At 50.4% G+C, this 14,887-nt stretch overlaps 1 protein-coding gene across 1 annotated transcript in view; it reads right to left on the bottom strand.

Annotated features, from left to right (window-relative positions):
* The window catches only part of TONSL (tonsoku like, DNA repair protein), a 37,027-nt gene that overhangs the window by 13,033 nt on the left and 9,107 nt on the right, over nucleotides 1–14,887 (bottom strand). The window contains exons 7-16 of the mRNA XM_081204350.1: nucleotides 11,530–11,644; nucleotides 11,279–11,427; nucleotides 10,554–10,706; nucleotides 9,687–9,812; nucleotides 7,400–7,592; nucleotides 5,406–5,467; nucleotides 3,373–3,462; nucleotides 2,214–2,286; nucleotides 1,917–2,080; nucleotides 36–159 (exon numbers count right to left, since the gene is read on the bottom strand). Of these exons, the coding sequence (XP_081060476.1) occupies nucleotides 36–159; nucleotides 1,917–2,080; nucleotides 2,214–2,286; nucleotides 3,373–3,462; nucleotides 5,406–5,467; nucleotides 7,400–7,592; nucleotides 9,687–9,812; nucleotides 10,554–10,706; nucleotides 11,279–11,427; nucleotides 11,530–11,644 (1,249 nt within the window). The remainder of the gene's footprint in view (nucleotides 1–35; nucleotides 160–1,916; nucleotides 2,081–2,213; nucleotides 2,287–3,372; nucleotides 3,463–5,405; nucleotides 5,468–7,399; nucleotides 7,593–9,686; nucleotides 9,813–10,553; nucleotides 10,707–11,278; nucleotides 11,428–11,529; nucleotides 11,645–14,887) is intronic.

Genomic DNA, 14,887 nt, shown 5'->3' on the forward strand with positions numbered 1-14,887 from the left:
ACCCCTTGAGCCCCAGGAACGAAGCGCAGACTCACCTCGGTCTGCCAGGGCTCTCTTGAGCAGCCCCTCCATGGCCTGGCAGCGCTGGCGTGTCTCTCGGTCGAGGTCCCTGCCGTAGAGACGCACCCATGCCTGGAGAGTGCCCAGTGGGGTCAGGCCCTGACAACAGAAACACAGGGAGGGTTGGCCCCAGCAGAAACAGGAGCCCAGCCAGAAACCTCTCGCCGCCTCTGGGCTGCACCCAAGAAGCCCGGTGGGCTTGCCACCCCCTTCCCTGTAGTGGGAGCAGACCCTGAAGCTGCCAGGATGCCAAGCGGCCAATGCAAGGCCACTGTCCCTAAGCCAAGGGGAAGGGGGAGCTGTGAGGAATAGGGGCCTGTTAGAAACGTGGGTCTGCACACTTCCTCTGAAGGAGCAGGTTCATAGCCTGGGGTTACTCCAGGGTCCTTTGCTGTCACTTGAGGCTCAGGTGGCCTCAGTGGCCCTGAGTGCCTTCCATCAGCTTTGGCTGGTGGCCCAGCTACGCCCCTATCCGGACAGGGATAGCCTAACTACTGTTGTCTATGCTCTGGTGACCTCAAGGTTAGATTACTGCAATGCGTTCTACGTAGGGCTGCCTCTGAAGACGGTTTGGAAACTTCAGCTGGTGTAAAATTCAGTGGCCAGGTAGCTCACTGGAGAAAGACGGTTTGAGCATCTTACACCGAACCTGGTCCAACTGCACTGGCTACCAATGAGTTTCTGGGCTCAATTCAAAGTGCTAGTTTTGACCTATAAAGCCTCAAATGGCTCAGGACCACAATACCTCAAGGACCGCCTCTTTCCATATGAACCTACTCAGACCTTTAGATCATCTTCTGAGGCCCTTCTCTGTGTGCCCCCTCCTCAAGAGGTCCGGAGGGTGGCAACACGAGAGCAGGGCCTTCTCTGCAGTGGCTCCCCATCTGTGGCATGCTCTCCCCAGAGAAGTTTGCCTGGCGCCTTCATTATACACCTTTAGGCACCAGGCTAACTTTTAACCAGGCCTTTGGTTGATCCAATTTACATCCTTTTAAAATGTGGGGGTTTTTTTTGGGGGGGTGTTATTGGTTGTTGGTTTTATTCTGATTATATATATTGTGATCTTTTCTGTGAACTGCCCTGAGACCTCCGGGAGTAGGGTGGTATATAATTTCAATAGATAATAATAATAATAGGCTTTGCACTTCAGGTTAACCCTGCGCCCCCCAACCTGGTGCTGGTGCTGCTGGGAGTTGTAGTCTACAACTTGGGCCTTTGGGCCCTCGATTCCCTGACCCCCACAAGAATTGAGGATCCCCTGAAGACAGCTCCACAAGGAGATAATGAGGTGGGGAGGAGGAGGAGCAGGAACAAAAGCAGAGGAGGGAGGGATGGAAGCAGCTCAGGGAGGCCGTTCAGTAGGCCTTCCTGAGAAGGCAATGCCCACAATTTCAAAACTTGGGATTTGTCAAATGCCGCCCCCCCTCCAAAAACCTTGAAGGCAGAAACCACAACACCAGGAGGAAAGGGCTGGAGCCCCACCCCAGACAATACCAGGAGGTGGGGCTGCAGTACCCTTTGTGCATCGCTGGAAGAGAGGCAGTGTGAACCACATATTTATACAACATCAACCAATAAAGTTTTCTGTGGTTCTTTTAATTGTCTTTTTTTGTCACTTTTAAACTTTTTTTCGACCTTTTTGAGGTGACGAATCCCTTTTTTTCTTTTTTGTGATTAATTTTGTTATACTTACCTTTACTGTATGATTGTATTTTAAACTAATAAAGATTTATTAAGAAAAACAAAAGGAAGAGAGGCAGTGTGGCGCAATGGTTAGTGATGGGTATACATGCAATGAATAAACTGCCTTGCTCCCCAGCAGCAACTCTCGCCCCGCCCCAGCCCCGGTGCCTCACCTTGGCATTCCGCAGCACCACGGACGCCCCCCTGTGGATCAGGAGCTCCGCCACGTCGAAGTGGCCGCAGTTGAGGGCGTCGTGCAAGGGGGTGATGCCCTCACACCCAGGCCCCCCCGGGTCGTCAATGGCGGCATTGTGGTCCAGAAGAAAACGCACGATCTCTAGAGAAAGAGGCGAGGGGGGCGGTCACGTCCAGCGCAGCCCCAACTCCGCTGTCAAGGGGAAAGGTTCCCGGGCACAGAGCACCCACTTTCAGGCCCCCCAGGAAGCCCCTTCCCCTGTCCCAGCACTTACCCAGATGGCCGTGGTTGCAAGCCTCGTGCAGGGGGGTCCAGCCGCAGTAATCCCGAGGGTTGAGAGGGTGACCCTGAGGCAGAGCGGAGAAACGTACGGATGCTCAGGGGGTCAGAAGTTGGCCGGGGCCCCGTCCTTCTCATCGCACCCGGCACCTGCTCCCCGCCTCCCTCTCTCCAAATAGGGGGGGAGAGAGATCCTCACACGCCCCATGTGACAAAACCAGCCATCAGGGAAAGAGAGGGAAGAAGTTTTTACAGACAAAGGAGCTGAACCCCGTGGGCCTGAGCCAGGATCTGGGGAAAGCTAGTGGCAGGGACCAGATCACAAGAGCTTGCCCTGATTCTGTCCGAAGGCATCCCAATACAATACGATAATCTTTATTGTCTTTGTCCCATACAGAACAACGAAATTGAAAAAATCTACACCAGACATTCAAAAACCATCAAGCCTACTAACCCAGCTATCCCAGCCTGGTTAGCCCCCTAAAAACTCTGATACCCCATAATTAAAAACAATATACTCCCATAGAGACTACCTTAAAGGTAAAGGGACCCCTGACCATTAGGTCCAGTCGCGGGCGCTCATCTCGCTTTATTAGCTGAGGGAGCCGGTGTACAGCTTCTGGGTCGTGTGGCCAGCATGACTAAGCCGCTTCTGGCGAACCAGAGCAGCGCACAGAAACGCCGTTTACTTTCCCGCTGGAGCGGTACCTATTTATCTACTTGCACTTGACATGCTTTCGAACTGCTAGGTTGGCAGGATTAGGGACCGAGCAATGGGAGCTCACTCCGTCGCGGGGATTCATATTGATCTACTTGCACTTTGATGTGCTTTCGAACTGCTAGGTTGGCAGGAGCAGGGACAGAGCAACGGGAGCTCACCCCGTCGCGGGGATTTGAACCGCCGACCTTCTGATCGGCAAGTCCTGGGCTCTGTGGTTTAACCCACAGCGCCACCTGCATCCCTTGCACTACCTTACACTGTGTTTAAAACAACATTTGGGTAGAAACTGTTTCTCAGGCGGCTAGTCCTAGTCTTTATAACCCTGTACCTTCCTTCCAGAAGGCAGAGATCATTTCCGGGGTGCACACTATCCCACCCAGCACCACCGCAGTCCCTGCCCGCTTTCCCTTTCTTTTAATGTCCAGCAGCTCACCTTCTTCACACAGAACTGCACCTGGCGCAGGTTCCCGTCTATGCAGGCGCGGTGCAGCAAAGTCTCCCCACGCTCGTTCCGCTGGTTCCACTGGGTAGAGGGAAATGCAACAGAGGAATACCTGAAGGAGTAGACCTGAAGGAGCGTCTCCACCCCCACTGTCCAGCCCGGACACTGAGGTCCAGCTCCGAGGCCCTTCTGGCGGTTCCCTCCCTGTGAGAAGTGAGGTTACACAGGGAACCAGCCAGAGGGCCCTGTGGAACGCCCTCCCATCAGATATCAAGGAGATAAACAACTATCTGACTTTTAGAAGGCATCTGAAGGCAGCCCTGTTCAGGGAAGTTTTTAATGTTTGATGTTTTATTGTGATTTTAGTATTTTGTTGGGAGCCGCCCAGAGTGGCTGGGGAAACCCAGCCAGATGGGAGGGTAATAATAATAATAGTAATAATAATAATAATAATAATAATAATAATAATAATAATAATGAAATTAGTAACTTTCCCCCAACTACCCACCCCAATTTCCAAGACAGTGAAGCCAAAGGGAGAAGATGTACGTCTGACTGTGTTTTTATATTTTGCTGGAAGGTGCCCAGAGTGGCTGGGGCAACACAGTCAGATGCGCAGGAGACAAGTATTCTAATATTTCCAATGACTGGCTTGCTGACACCAGTCCCCTCAAGAGGATGACCTGCTTAGTTTATTCACTTGCTGATTCCCAAGCATTTCTAAACCTCTTCATATTTAAAAATCTCTAAGCGGCATGCAAAAATGATGAAAGCAGGTACACAGTATCTGGTGAAACAGGATTATAAAAACAAGAATCCCATAACAATAGGCTTCGATTTTAGGGGATCAGGGAAAGCAAAAAGAGGCGTCTTCACAAGACGTCTGAAGCAACTGATGGATGATGCTTCAGGTAAGGCAAGAGGGAAAGGAATCCCACAGGGAAGAGGCAATGGCAAAAAGGCCTGCTTCCAGCTTACTGCCCTGAAATATTCTGTTTTATGATTATGATTGTTATTTATTACCTGCCCTTCAACCTGGGGTCCCCGGGTGGGTTACAACAATTTAAAATTACAACATTAAAAACTATTTTTTTAAAAAAACTAACAATTGCAAAAAAAAATTACAGCCAATAGCAGTAGCTTCTAATAAAAAGTAACAGACGTCCGTGCAGTTGCTTATATTAGATTTACCGTATTTTTCGCTCCATAAGACACACTTTTTCCCCTCCTAAAAAGTAGGGTAAATGTCTGTGCGTCTTATGGAGCGAATGCGTGGTCCCTGGAGCCGAATTGCCCAGGGGAGAAAAACAGATTGTGCTTTTATTTTAAGAAAGAGGGAAGGGGGCGTTGAAACAAAGCCCCTGAGCAGCTGATCGGCAAGCGATCGGGAGGGAGATAAGGGACACTAGCGATAAAGGAGGCTGCCTGGGAGTGGGGAGGTAAAAGCCCATATATCCTCAGGATTTTTGCATTGTGTCACCCCAAATTCACCATCAGATCACATAGCATGTCCATGGCTACAGCCTGGACCCAAAAAATGACGCACTCACTGTTTCATGGGGCCGCAATGGGGCAAAAACATGGTTACAAAGCACAGATCAACATGGATTCTCAGGAATTTTGCATTGGGCTGCCCCAAACTCACCGTCAAATCACATGTCTGAGGCCACACCATGAACCACAAAAATCATACATCCACTGTTTGGTTCAGAATATTTTTTTTGTTGTTCTCCTCCTCTAGAAACTAGGTGCGTCTTATGGAGCGAAAAATATGGTAGGAGTTCCAGCAACTGGCAAGCAGCAGCATCGCTTCTGCCAACTCTGGAGGCAGGGCAGAGGCCCCTGGCCATGGCCAGCTCTCTCCTCCCCCATGAAATGGTCCAATCCTCTTTTAAAACCCACCCAAGTTGGTGGCCATCCCTGTCTTCTGTGGGAGCGAGCGCCACAGTTCACCTATGGCCTGACCTCTGGGCATCAGAGTTAGCTGGCCCCATGGAGCCGAGCGGCCTGGGACCCTAGTATACCTTGTTGAGCCTGCGCCGTCCAGGGACCGTCTTGTTGTAGCCCTCCAGGTCGTCCTCTCCGCCTGGAAGAGAGGGGAGAGTCCCAGAGTCACTGTCCCTGAAGCAAACCATGCCGTCCACCAAGAAATGTACATCCCCAAAGCAACGCCGGTCTCCTGTTTGCCCTGGACAGCCAGCAGACAAAAGGTCCCCTACCCCAGCCTATCATAGCTACCAGCAACAAGTCTATCCATTTCACACACACAAAACAACCCTTTTAACAAGCCAGTCCACTGGCAATGAGTTCCACAGGCTGTGACGCATTTGCCAAGCACTTCCACCCATTTGCCTTAAGTCCTTCCCCATTCAAGGCATAGGTTTAGGAGAGAGAATGACTGTTGATTGTAGAGTGGACCCTCCAAATACGAACTTAATTTGTCCCGGGGGTCCGTACTTACCCCGAAAACTCTGTAACTAGAGGCACCGCTTCTGTGCACATGCGTGGCATAATAGAGCGCTTCTGCGCATGCACGCACGACGAAACCCGGAAGCATATACTTCTGGGTTTGCCGCATTCGCAACCCAAAATTACGTTACCCGAAGGTAACATAACCCAAGGTAAAGGGACCGCTGACCATTAGGTCCAGTCATGACCGACTCTGAGGTTGCGGTGCTCATATCGCTTTACCGGACGAGGGTGCCGGCGTACAGCTTCCGGGTTGTGTGGCCAGCATGACAAAGCTGCTTCAGGCGAACCAGAGCAGCGCACGGAAACGCCATTTACCTTCCCACTGGAGCGGTGCCTATTTATCTACTTGCACTTGACATGCTTTCGAACTGCTAGGTTGGCAGGATTAGGGACCGAGCAATGGGAGCTCCCCCCGTCATTGCGGGGATTCAAACGACCGACCTTCTGATCGGCAAGCCCTAGGCTCTGTGGTTTAACCCACAGCGTCACCTGTATCCCTAACCCGAGGTACCACTGTATTTATAGACCACCCTTCCCACCAAGGACCTCCACATGGTTCTCTCCCCCGCCCCCGTTTTCTCCTCGCAACAACTCTGTGAGGTAGGTTCGGTTGACAGGCAGGGACTGGCCCGAGGTCACCCAGTGAGTTCCGTGGCTGAGCGGGGATTTGAACCCCAGTCTCACAAGCCAGAGTCCAACACTGTAACCAACGCACGACATTCCCCCCGGTAGCTCCACCCTGCTTGCAACTTAACAGAAAGTAACAGTGCTCAGCTGGGGCTCCTTCTCCAGATCCTGTGCTCTGAGGAAGGCAGGCTGGGAGCAGAAACCCAACACACCCGCCCCAAACTTCCCCAGGGCTCATCGAGGGAAAGAAATGCAAGCATCACCCATAAGCCTCCTTCTCCCAGTATACCTGAGGGAGCGTCTCCACCCCCATCGTTCCCACCATGTGAGAAGCCAAGTTACAAGGAACCAGGCAGAGGGCCTTCTTGGTGGTGGCACCCGCCCTGTGGAACGCCCTCCCGCCAGATGTCAAAGAGAACAACAACTACCAGACTTTTAGAAGACATCTGAAGGCAGCCCTGTTCAGGGAGGTTTTTAACGTGTGACATTTTAATGTACAGTGGTATCTCTGGATGTGAACGGGATCCGTTCCGGAACCCGCTCACATCCTGAAGCGAACGAAACCCACAGCTGCACGTCGCAATTCGCTGCTTCTGTGCATGCGCGTGATGTCATTTTGAGCATCTGCGCATGCGCAGGCGGCGAAACCTGGAAGTAATACGTTCCATTACTTCCAGGTCTTTGCGGAGTGCAACCCGAAAACACTCAACCTGAAGCAACTTTAACCCGAGGTATGACTGTATTTTTAATCTTTGTTGGAAGCCGCCCAGAGTGGCTGGGGAAACCCAGCCAGATGGGCAGGGTACAAATAATAAATTCTTCTTCTTCTTCTCCCAAAAGGCACGTGGGCAACCCCAAGCCTTGCCCCCACTCCCTCCCAGAAAGCGCCCTTCGCTCCCACGATCTCCCCGTCTCTCACCGCTATCGGAGAGCTCCAGGTCGCTCTCTTCCAAGGGCTCACTGCCCTGGGCTTCCTCCTCTTCCTCACTGATCTCCCCATTCGAGCGCCAGTCCTGGGAACCACAGAGCTCCTGCAGCCTGGCTTGCGTGTTCGACGCCTCGGGGCGCCCGCACCTCTGCTGGCAGGCGTGTAAGTGCCGCAGGACCTGGCGCTGAGAAGCATTTGTTTGGGGGTTAAAAACAGAGTTTGATCTGGCCTCTAAGCTCACTTTTAGTTTTCAGGGTAAGAAGCAACGACAGGCATTCAAATGTTTGTGTCCAGGCTTGCTGATGTTGCTTGAAGTCAATCTATTTCTAACCAGCCCTCATGGACTCTCTTTGAGGCAGTGGAGAGTCAGTATAGAAATCAAATTTACAGCTGGAAGGGACTCTGAGGGTCATCTAGTCCAACCCTCTGCAATGCCTACCTGCAGTGCCTACCCTCCCTGCCCACAGACTGTCTCGCCAGAGTGGTGCATGCTCTGGCTATCTCCCGCTGGGACTATTGCCATGCGCTCTAAGTGGGGCTACCTTTGAACGTGGCCGGTGTAGGAGTGCAAATATCCAGAGATGGGACTATTATAAACTTAATGAATGTTAGAGTGTTGTGGTTTTCAGGAACAAAGGGATACAGTGATATAAGGTCAGAATACAGAGATGACTAAGATGACAGAGGTTGGAAAGTAACAATTGGGAGTTGCTATAAAATTATGGACATTGGGATGCAGAAAGGGGGGGTATGGGGAAGTCCCAGAAAAGAGGTTTATGAAAATATGTTATGAAATTATACGTGTATGTTTGTCTTTTTAAGTGTTTGTTTGTCCTCTAAAATTTTGTAAAACTAATAAAAATTTTATAAAAAAAAAAAAAGCAAATATCCAGAGATGTAGTGATCAGGTGGGATTGCTATGAGGAATTATAACAGATATAGAGTAAGCCATCTGTGTCAGCAATGAAAGCATTGCGTTGACTGGGTTTAAACTATTTTGATATGATTTTTGATCAATCTACACCTCTGCATCTCTGGCCCTTTTGACCCTACTGCCCCTTTCTCTCTCCTCACGTCACGTACACAGCGTACACAGCAGTTGCTTCGCCAGGCAGGCTTCCTGGGCCATAAAGATAGTAGGCAAGTTACTTTGATGTAGTTTTCTTATATATAATCTTAAGATGTTAATCTTGGAGCCAGGAAACAGATCTCACATGAAGGTGGTAGTGATCTGGTCCTCCTGGCCATCCTTCTTATCATGTGTACTGATTGTTTATTACCTCCGGGGTTGCTGTATTCGCTCCTTTGTAGTATTCATTCATTTACCCCAAAAGTACGCATGGATAACTAGTGTTTATAGATTAACTTTCTCCCCACGTGGGTTTGTGGAAATGCTCAGAAGAAATCTGATTGGTTCTTTTGAACGCTCTGTAAAAAAGCTTTTTTGTGAATAAAAACAGCCTGGGCCAGGGGGCTGCAGATCGGACAAGCACAGAGAGACACGATTATACGCACCCTTCCCAGAGTCTCGCTGGTTCAAGCCTCTGTGTGTATTCTTATTAATCAGAGTTCAATCCTTCCTTTACTTTGCAAACCGGAAACTGCAACTAATCCAGAACGCGGCAGCTAGACTGGTGACTGGGAGCAGCCGCCGAGACCATATAAGACCAGTCTTGAAAGACCTACACTGGCTCCCAGTATGTTTCGGAGCACAAATCAAAGTGTTGGTGCTGACCTTTAAAGCCCTAAACGGCCTCGGTCCAGTATATCTGAAGGAGCATCTCCACTCCCATCGTTCAGCCCAGACACTGAGGTCCAGCTCCGAGGGCCTTCTGCCGGTTCCCTCCCTGTGAGAAGCCAAGTCACAGGGAACCAGGCAGAGGGCCTTCTCGGTAGTGGCACCCGCCCTCTGGAACGCCCTCCCAGCAGATGTCAAAGAGATAAACAACTAGCAGACTTTTAGAAGACATCTGAAGGCAGCCCTGTTTAGAGGCTGACCCAGAGCCTCTTGAATCATATGGCTGAGCCTCATGTTATGATGCTACCTTACAGAAAGTTGTGATGGGAACGCCAGCCCTCTCCTGCATTCCCAGGTTTCTGATTGGATGGGGATGCGTGGCAAAATTGTCCTTGCCACGTTGAAGGATATGATAAACTACTGGTTTATCAGATAATTGTTGTGTGGATGCTATTACAACTGGGTGTATGAATACTACGAAGCATCGACGCTAATACCTTTAGTATTGTGGCGTCATCCAAACCCCACTGCCGGCCTCACCTGCAGCTTGGCGTCGCAGGCCTCCTCTGCGTAGGAGAGAGCCATCTGGAAACATCTCTGCAGCTCTTCGTAGCTCTCTTTGGCCTCCTCCTTGGAAAGGGCGATGTTCAGCCACGTCTTCCCCTCCTGGCCATGGAAAGAGCAGGCTGAGTTCCAGGAGCCGTCTGGCTTATCCGCCCACCAGTTCAGCAAGTTTATCTATTTATTTTGGAGCATTTGTACCCCGCTCTTAAGCCAAAAAGGCTCCCAGAGCAGCTTAAAGGTAAAGGGACCCCTGACCATTAGGTCCAGTCGTGACCAACTCTGGGGTTGCGGCGCTCATCTTGCTTTACTGGCCAAGGGAGCCGGCGTACAGCTTCTGGGTCATGTGGCCAGCATGACTAAGCCACTTCTGGCGAACCAGAGCAGCGCATGGAAACACCATTTACCTTCCTGCCGGAGCAGTACCTATTGATCTACTTGCACTTTGACGTGCTTTCGAACTGCTAGGTTAGCAGGAGCAGGGACCGAGCAACGGGAGCTTACCCCGTCACAGGGATTCGAACTGCTGACCTTCTGATCGGCAAGTCCTAGGCTCTGTGGTTTAACCCACAGTGCACACACCATCAAAACAAATTAGCCCCTACCCACAGGCTTACAATCTTTTTTTAAAAAACATGACACGCAAGGAGAGAGGGACAGGAAGGGAAGAGGAAAAATGAAAGTCAAAAATTCAGACGCCAGTTTCTAAACAGCTGTTCCTACAATGCCCAGTTGGCACAGATCAGGAGCAGGGAATGTTTGCTTGGCATCCAAGTAGCAGAAGTCCTGAACTGCCTCGCTTGGCCCTATCCCATCCCTGCCCTGCTCCTAGCCTGCCGCCCTTACCTCCAGGGGGTTCCCCTTCCGCAGGGCCAGTTCAGCCTGGTAGTGCTTTATGGCCTGGGCATGGTCCTTCAGGTCTCCAAACGTGGCGGCCAAGGAAACGTGGATCACAGCCAGCTCTTGGTCTGGGCGCTTCAGAGTCCGAGCGTGGCACAGCTGAGAAGGAAACAGACAAGCCCAAACTGCCGTGGCAAAGAGGCTCAGGGTACCCGGCAGCCCATCGCTGACCTTGAAAGCCCTAAACGGCCTCGGTCCAGTATACCTGAAGGAGCATCTCCACCCTCATCGTTCTACCCAGACATTGAGGTCCAGCTCCGAGGGCCTTCTGGCGGTTCTCTCATTGCGAGAAGTGAGGTTACAGGGAACCAGACAGAGGGCCTTCTCAGTAGTGGCGCCCGCCGTGTGGAACACCCTCCCTTCAGATGTGAAGGAAATAAGTAGCTATCTTATCTTTAAAAGACATCTGAAAGCATCCCTGTTTAGGGAAGTTTTTAATATTTTTTGATGTATTGTTTTTAACATTTGATTGGAAGCCGCCCAGAGTAGCTGGGGAAACTCAGCCAGATGGGCGGGGTATAAATATTATATATTTTATTATTAGCGCAAGCCTGTGCCAGAGCTCTGGGAGCCCTCAAATGCCAAGTCCGTCCAGCTGGCAGCTCTACAACCCCTCCTCCTCCTCCAGGTCCTCACCCCAAGGCCACCCTTAGCCCCAGGAGGTGCCTCACCTGCTTCTTGTAGGCTTCCAGAGACCGGTGATAATCTCCCGCCTTGGAGAACAGGTCGCCCAGCTGCTCGCAAAGCCCGAGGGCTTCTCGCAGGCTGCCAGCGGCCTCTGCTTCTTCCAGCTCCTGCTGCAGGCGGCTCACCTTTGTGGCTGCCAGAGAGAGAGAGAGAGAGAGCCACGAGCTGTGAGGTCATGTGCGCCCGGGTGCCTGGGCCCAGGGGAAACCCCCAAGGGAGCGGCGTCGCCACTCACCGTAGCGCAGGCTGCGGCAAACGCTCTCCCGCTGCGGCGGCTGCTGGGAGCCCAGGCGATAGGCTTTCTTCAGGGAGCGCTTGGCTGCCACAAAGTCCCCGAGGCTCAGCAGGACCTGTGGGGGAAGAGGGAGGGTCAAGTGGGGAAGCTGCTGGGGGCGGCAGAGCTCACTCTTGAGACAGGTCACCCAGGAGTGTAGCGATCAGATGGGATTACTATGAGGAATTATAAAATACGCATCAAGCCATTGTGTCCGCGATGAAATCGTTGCATTGACTGGGTTTGATTCATTGACAATAATTTCTGATCAAATCCCACAAGCCTCTGCATCTCTGGCCATTTTCTCTGCCCGACAGGCACGTATCAGCATTCTGAAACACAGGCCAGTTGCTTCACCAGGCATCCTCAGTACATAAAGTTAATAGGTTACTTTAATGTAGTTTGTTAATCTTTAGATAGAACTTAAGGGCCAGGAAGAGAGTTCACAAGGAGATGGCAAATACTACCCATCCTTCCTCTCCTGTTTATACTACCCATCCTTCTGTGGCGTTCCCAAAGCAAAGGAAGGATTGGACTCTGATAAAATACACACACACAGGCTTGACCAGCAAGACTCGGGAGGGGTGCGTATAATAATAATTCCTCATAAACAGGAATAAACAGGAGAGAAAGGATGTAGTGATCAAGAGGGATTGCGATGAGGAATTATAACAAATATGGAGTAAGCCATTTGTGTCAGCAATGAACGGCTGACACAAACGGCTTACTCCATATGAGGAACGGCTAAGGGAGCTGGGCATGTTTAGCCTGGAGAAGAGGAGGTTAAGGGGTGATATGATAGCCATGTTCAAATATATAAAAGGATGTCACATAGAGGAGGGAGAAAGGTTGTTTTCTGCTGCTCCAGAGAAGCGGACACGGAGCAATGGATCCAAACTACAAGAAAGAAGATTCCACCTAAACATTAGGAAGAACTTCCTGACAGTAAGAGCTGTTTGACAGTGGAATTTGCTGCCAAGGAGTGTGGTGGAGTCTCCTTCTTTGGAGGTCTTTAAGCAGAGGCTTGACAACCATATGTCAGGAGTGCTCTGGTGGTGTTTCCTGCTTGGCAGGGGGTTGGACTCGATGGCCCTTGGGGTCTCTTCCAACTCTATGATTCTATGAAAGGATTGCGTTGACTGGGTTTAATAATAATAATAATAATAATAATAATAATAATAATAATAATAATAATTTATTATTTATACCCCGCCCATCTGGCTGGGCTTCCCCAGCCACTCTGGGCGGCTTCCAAAAGAATATTAAAATACTATAATACATCAAACATTAAAAGCTTCCCGAAACCATTTTGATATGATTTCTGATCAATCCACGCCTCTGCATCCCTGTCCTATATCTCTTGCTTGACAAATCACGCACACAGGCCAGTTGCCGGTTGCTGCATCAGGTATCCTAGGCCATGAAAGATAGTAGGCAGTTTCTTTGATGTACCCTTCCTTGATCTGTTAATCTTAGGGCCTGGAAATAGTTTCACAGGAAGGTGATAAAGTTACCTATCTCCTTGCCATCCTTCCGTCCTCTCCTGTTTACGACCTCCAGAGTTTCCTAAAAACATTCCTCCTTGCTTCCTCTTTTATTTACCGTATTTTTCGCCCCATAGGACGCACCAAGTTTTTTTTGGGGGGGGGAATAAAGGGGGGGATTATTTTCCCCCCCCAGGCGCTGGTGGGGCCGGCAGCGGGGAGAAGCGCTCTTCTCCCCACCGCCCGCCTGCAGACCAGGTCCGGGGACAGCGGGAAGACGCGCTGCGCCTCTCAGCTGTCCCCAGAGCTTGCGGGGCTGGCGGTGGGGAGAAGCACACGTCTCCCCACCGTCAGCCTCCAAACCACATCGGGAGACAGCAGGATGGCAGCGTTCCGCCTCCCCGCTGTCCCCTGACCTTGTGGGGCTGGCGCTGCGGCTCTCCTGAAGCCTGGAGAGCAAGAGGGGTCGGTGCGCACCAACCCCTCTCGCTCTCCAGGCTTCAGTGAAAGCCTGCATTCGCCCCATAGGATGCACCCACATTTCCCCTTCATTTTTGGAGGGGAAAAAGTGCGTCCTATAGGGCGAAAAATACGGTACTCTGAATTACCGTATTTTTTGCTCTATAAGACTCACTTTTTCCCTCCTAAAAATTAAGGGTAAATGTATGTCCGTCCTATGGGGCGAATGCAGACTGCACAGCTATCCCAGAAGCCAGAACAGTAAGAGGGATCACTATGAAGCGATCCCTCTTGCTGTTCTGGCTTCTGAGATTCAGAATATTTTTTTATTGTTTTCCTTCTCCAAAAACTAGGTGCATCTTATGGTCTGTTGCGTCTTATAGAGCGAAAAATACGGTACATATGCATGCTCAAGTAGGAAATTAGCTCTTTGTAGTTTGAATTTTTAACTTTGTCCCACGTGGGGTTTTTTGAAATGCTCAGAGGAAATCTGATTGATTCTTACGAACACTGTGCAAAAGGTTCTTTTGTGAATAAAACGACCTGGGCCAGAGGGTGGACAGGAATTATTATTATATGCACTCCACCCAGAGTCTGGCTGGTCAATCCTCGTGTGTATTTTATTAATCAGAGTCCAATCCTTCCTTTGCTTTGGGAACACTACAGGGAGGAAAGGCCCAGAGAGATCTCAAGAAGCAGCAGCAAAAGGCCTGAGATGAGGCTGCTGGATCAGGCCAGTGGCCCATCAGATGCCCAAATGGGGAGCCCAGAAGCAGGATCTGAGCGCAGCAACTCTCCCCGCTCTCGCTGTGGTTTCCAGCAACTGCGATTCAGAATTATTGCTGCCTCCGACTGTGAACGGAAAGCAGAGCAACTGGGGCTAACAACCAGCGACAGCTTTGTCCTCCATGAATTTGTCTCCTCTTTTAAAGCCATCTTGGCTGCCAGCTATCACTGTATGGATCATATCCTGGAATTACTGATGAAGAGCAGCCTAGCAATATTTTAAAATAGATTTTTTTAAAAAAAATCTCCCAAGTGTGCCAAGTGCCAAATGAACAGATGCAGAGCAAGAAGGAATATGGGTGCTTGTTAGGATGCTGTGAGCTTCAGCTTGCCTGGAAACCTAGATTCTAGCTTTGCACATGGAAGAAATGTGCAGAGCTAATGGTAGAAATTGTTGACGGATCAGAGACAGGGAAGGAAATTAAAGAAGCTCGTTACTTTTTTTCCCTAGCTGATTTTTCAAGCTTTGGAAAACACCATTTAGAAGTTTTCCACATTTCTAAACTGCTTCTGAACGAGAGCATTGTTTAGAAGTGCAGTTTGTCTTCCAGCTGCAGTTTGATGCGTGTTAAGTTCATGCGAACTGGCTT

Source organism: Podarcis bocagei, assembly GCF_964188305.1.
Source record: "Podarcis bocagei genome assembly, chromosome: 8".
Lineage (NCBI taxonomy): Eukaryota > Metazoa > Chordata > Lepidosauria > Squamata > Lacertidae > Podarcis > Podarcis bocagei.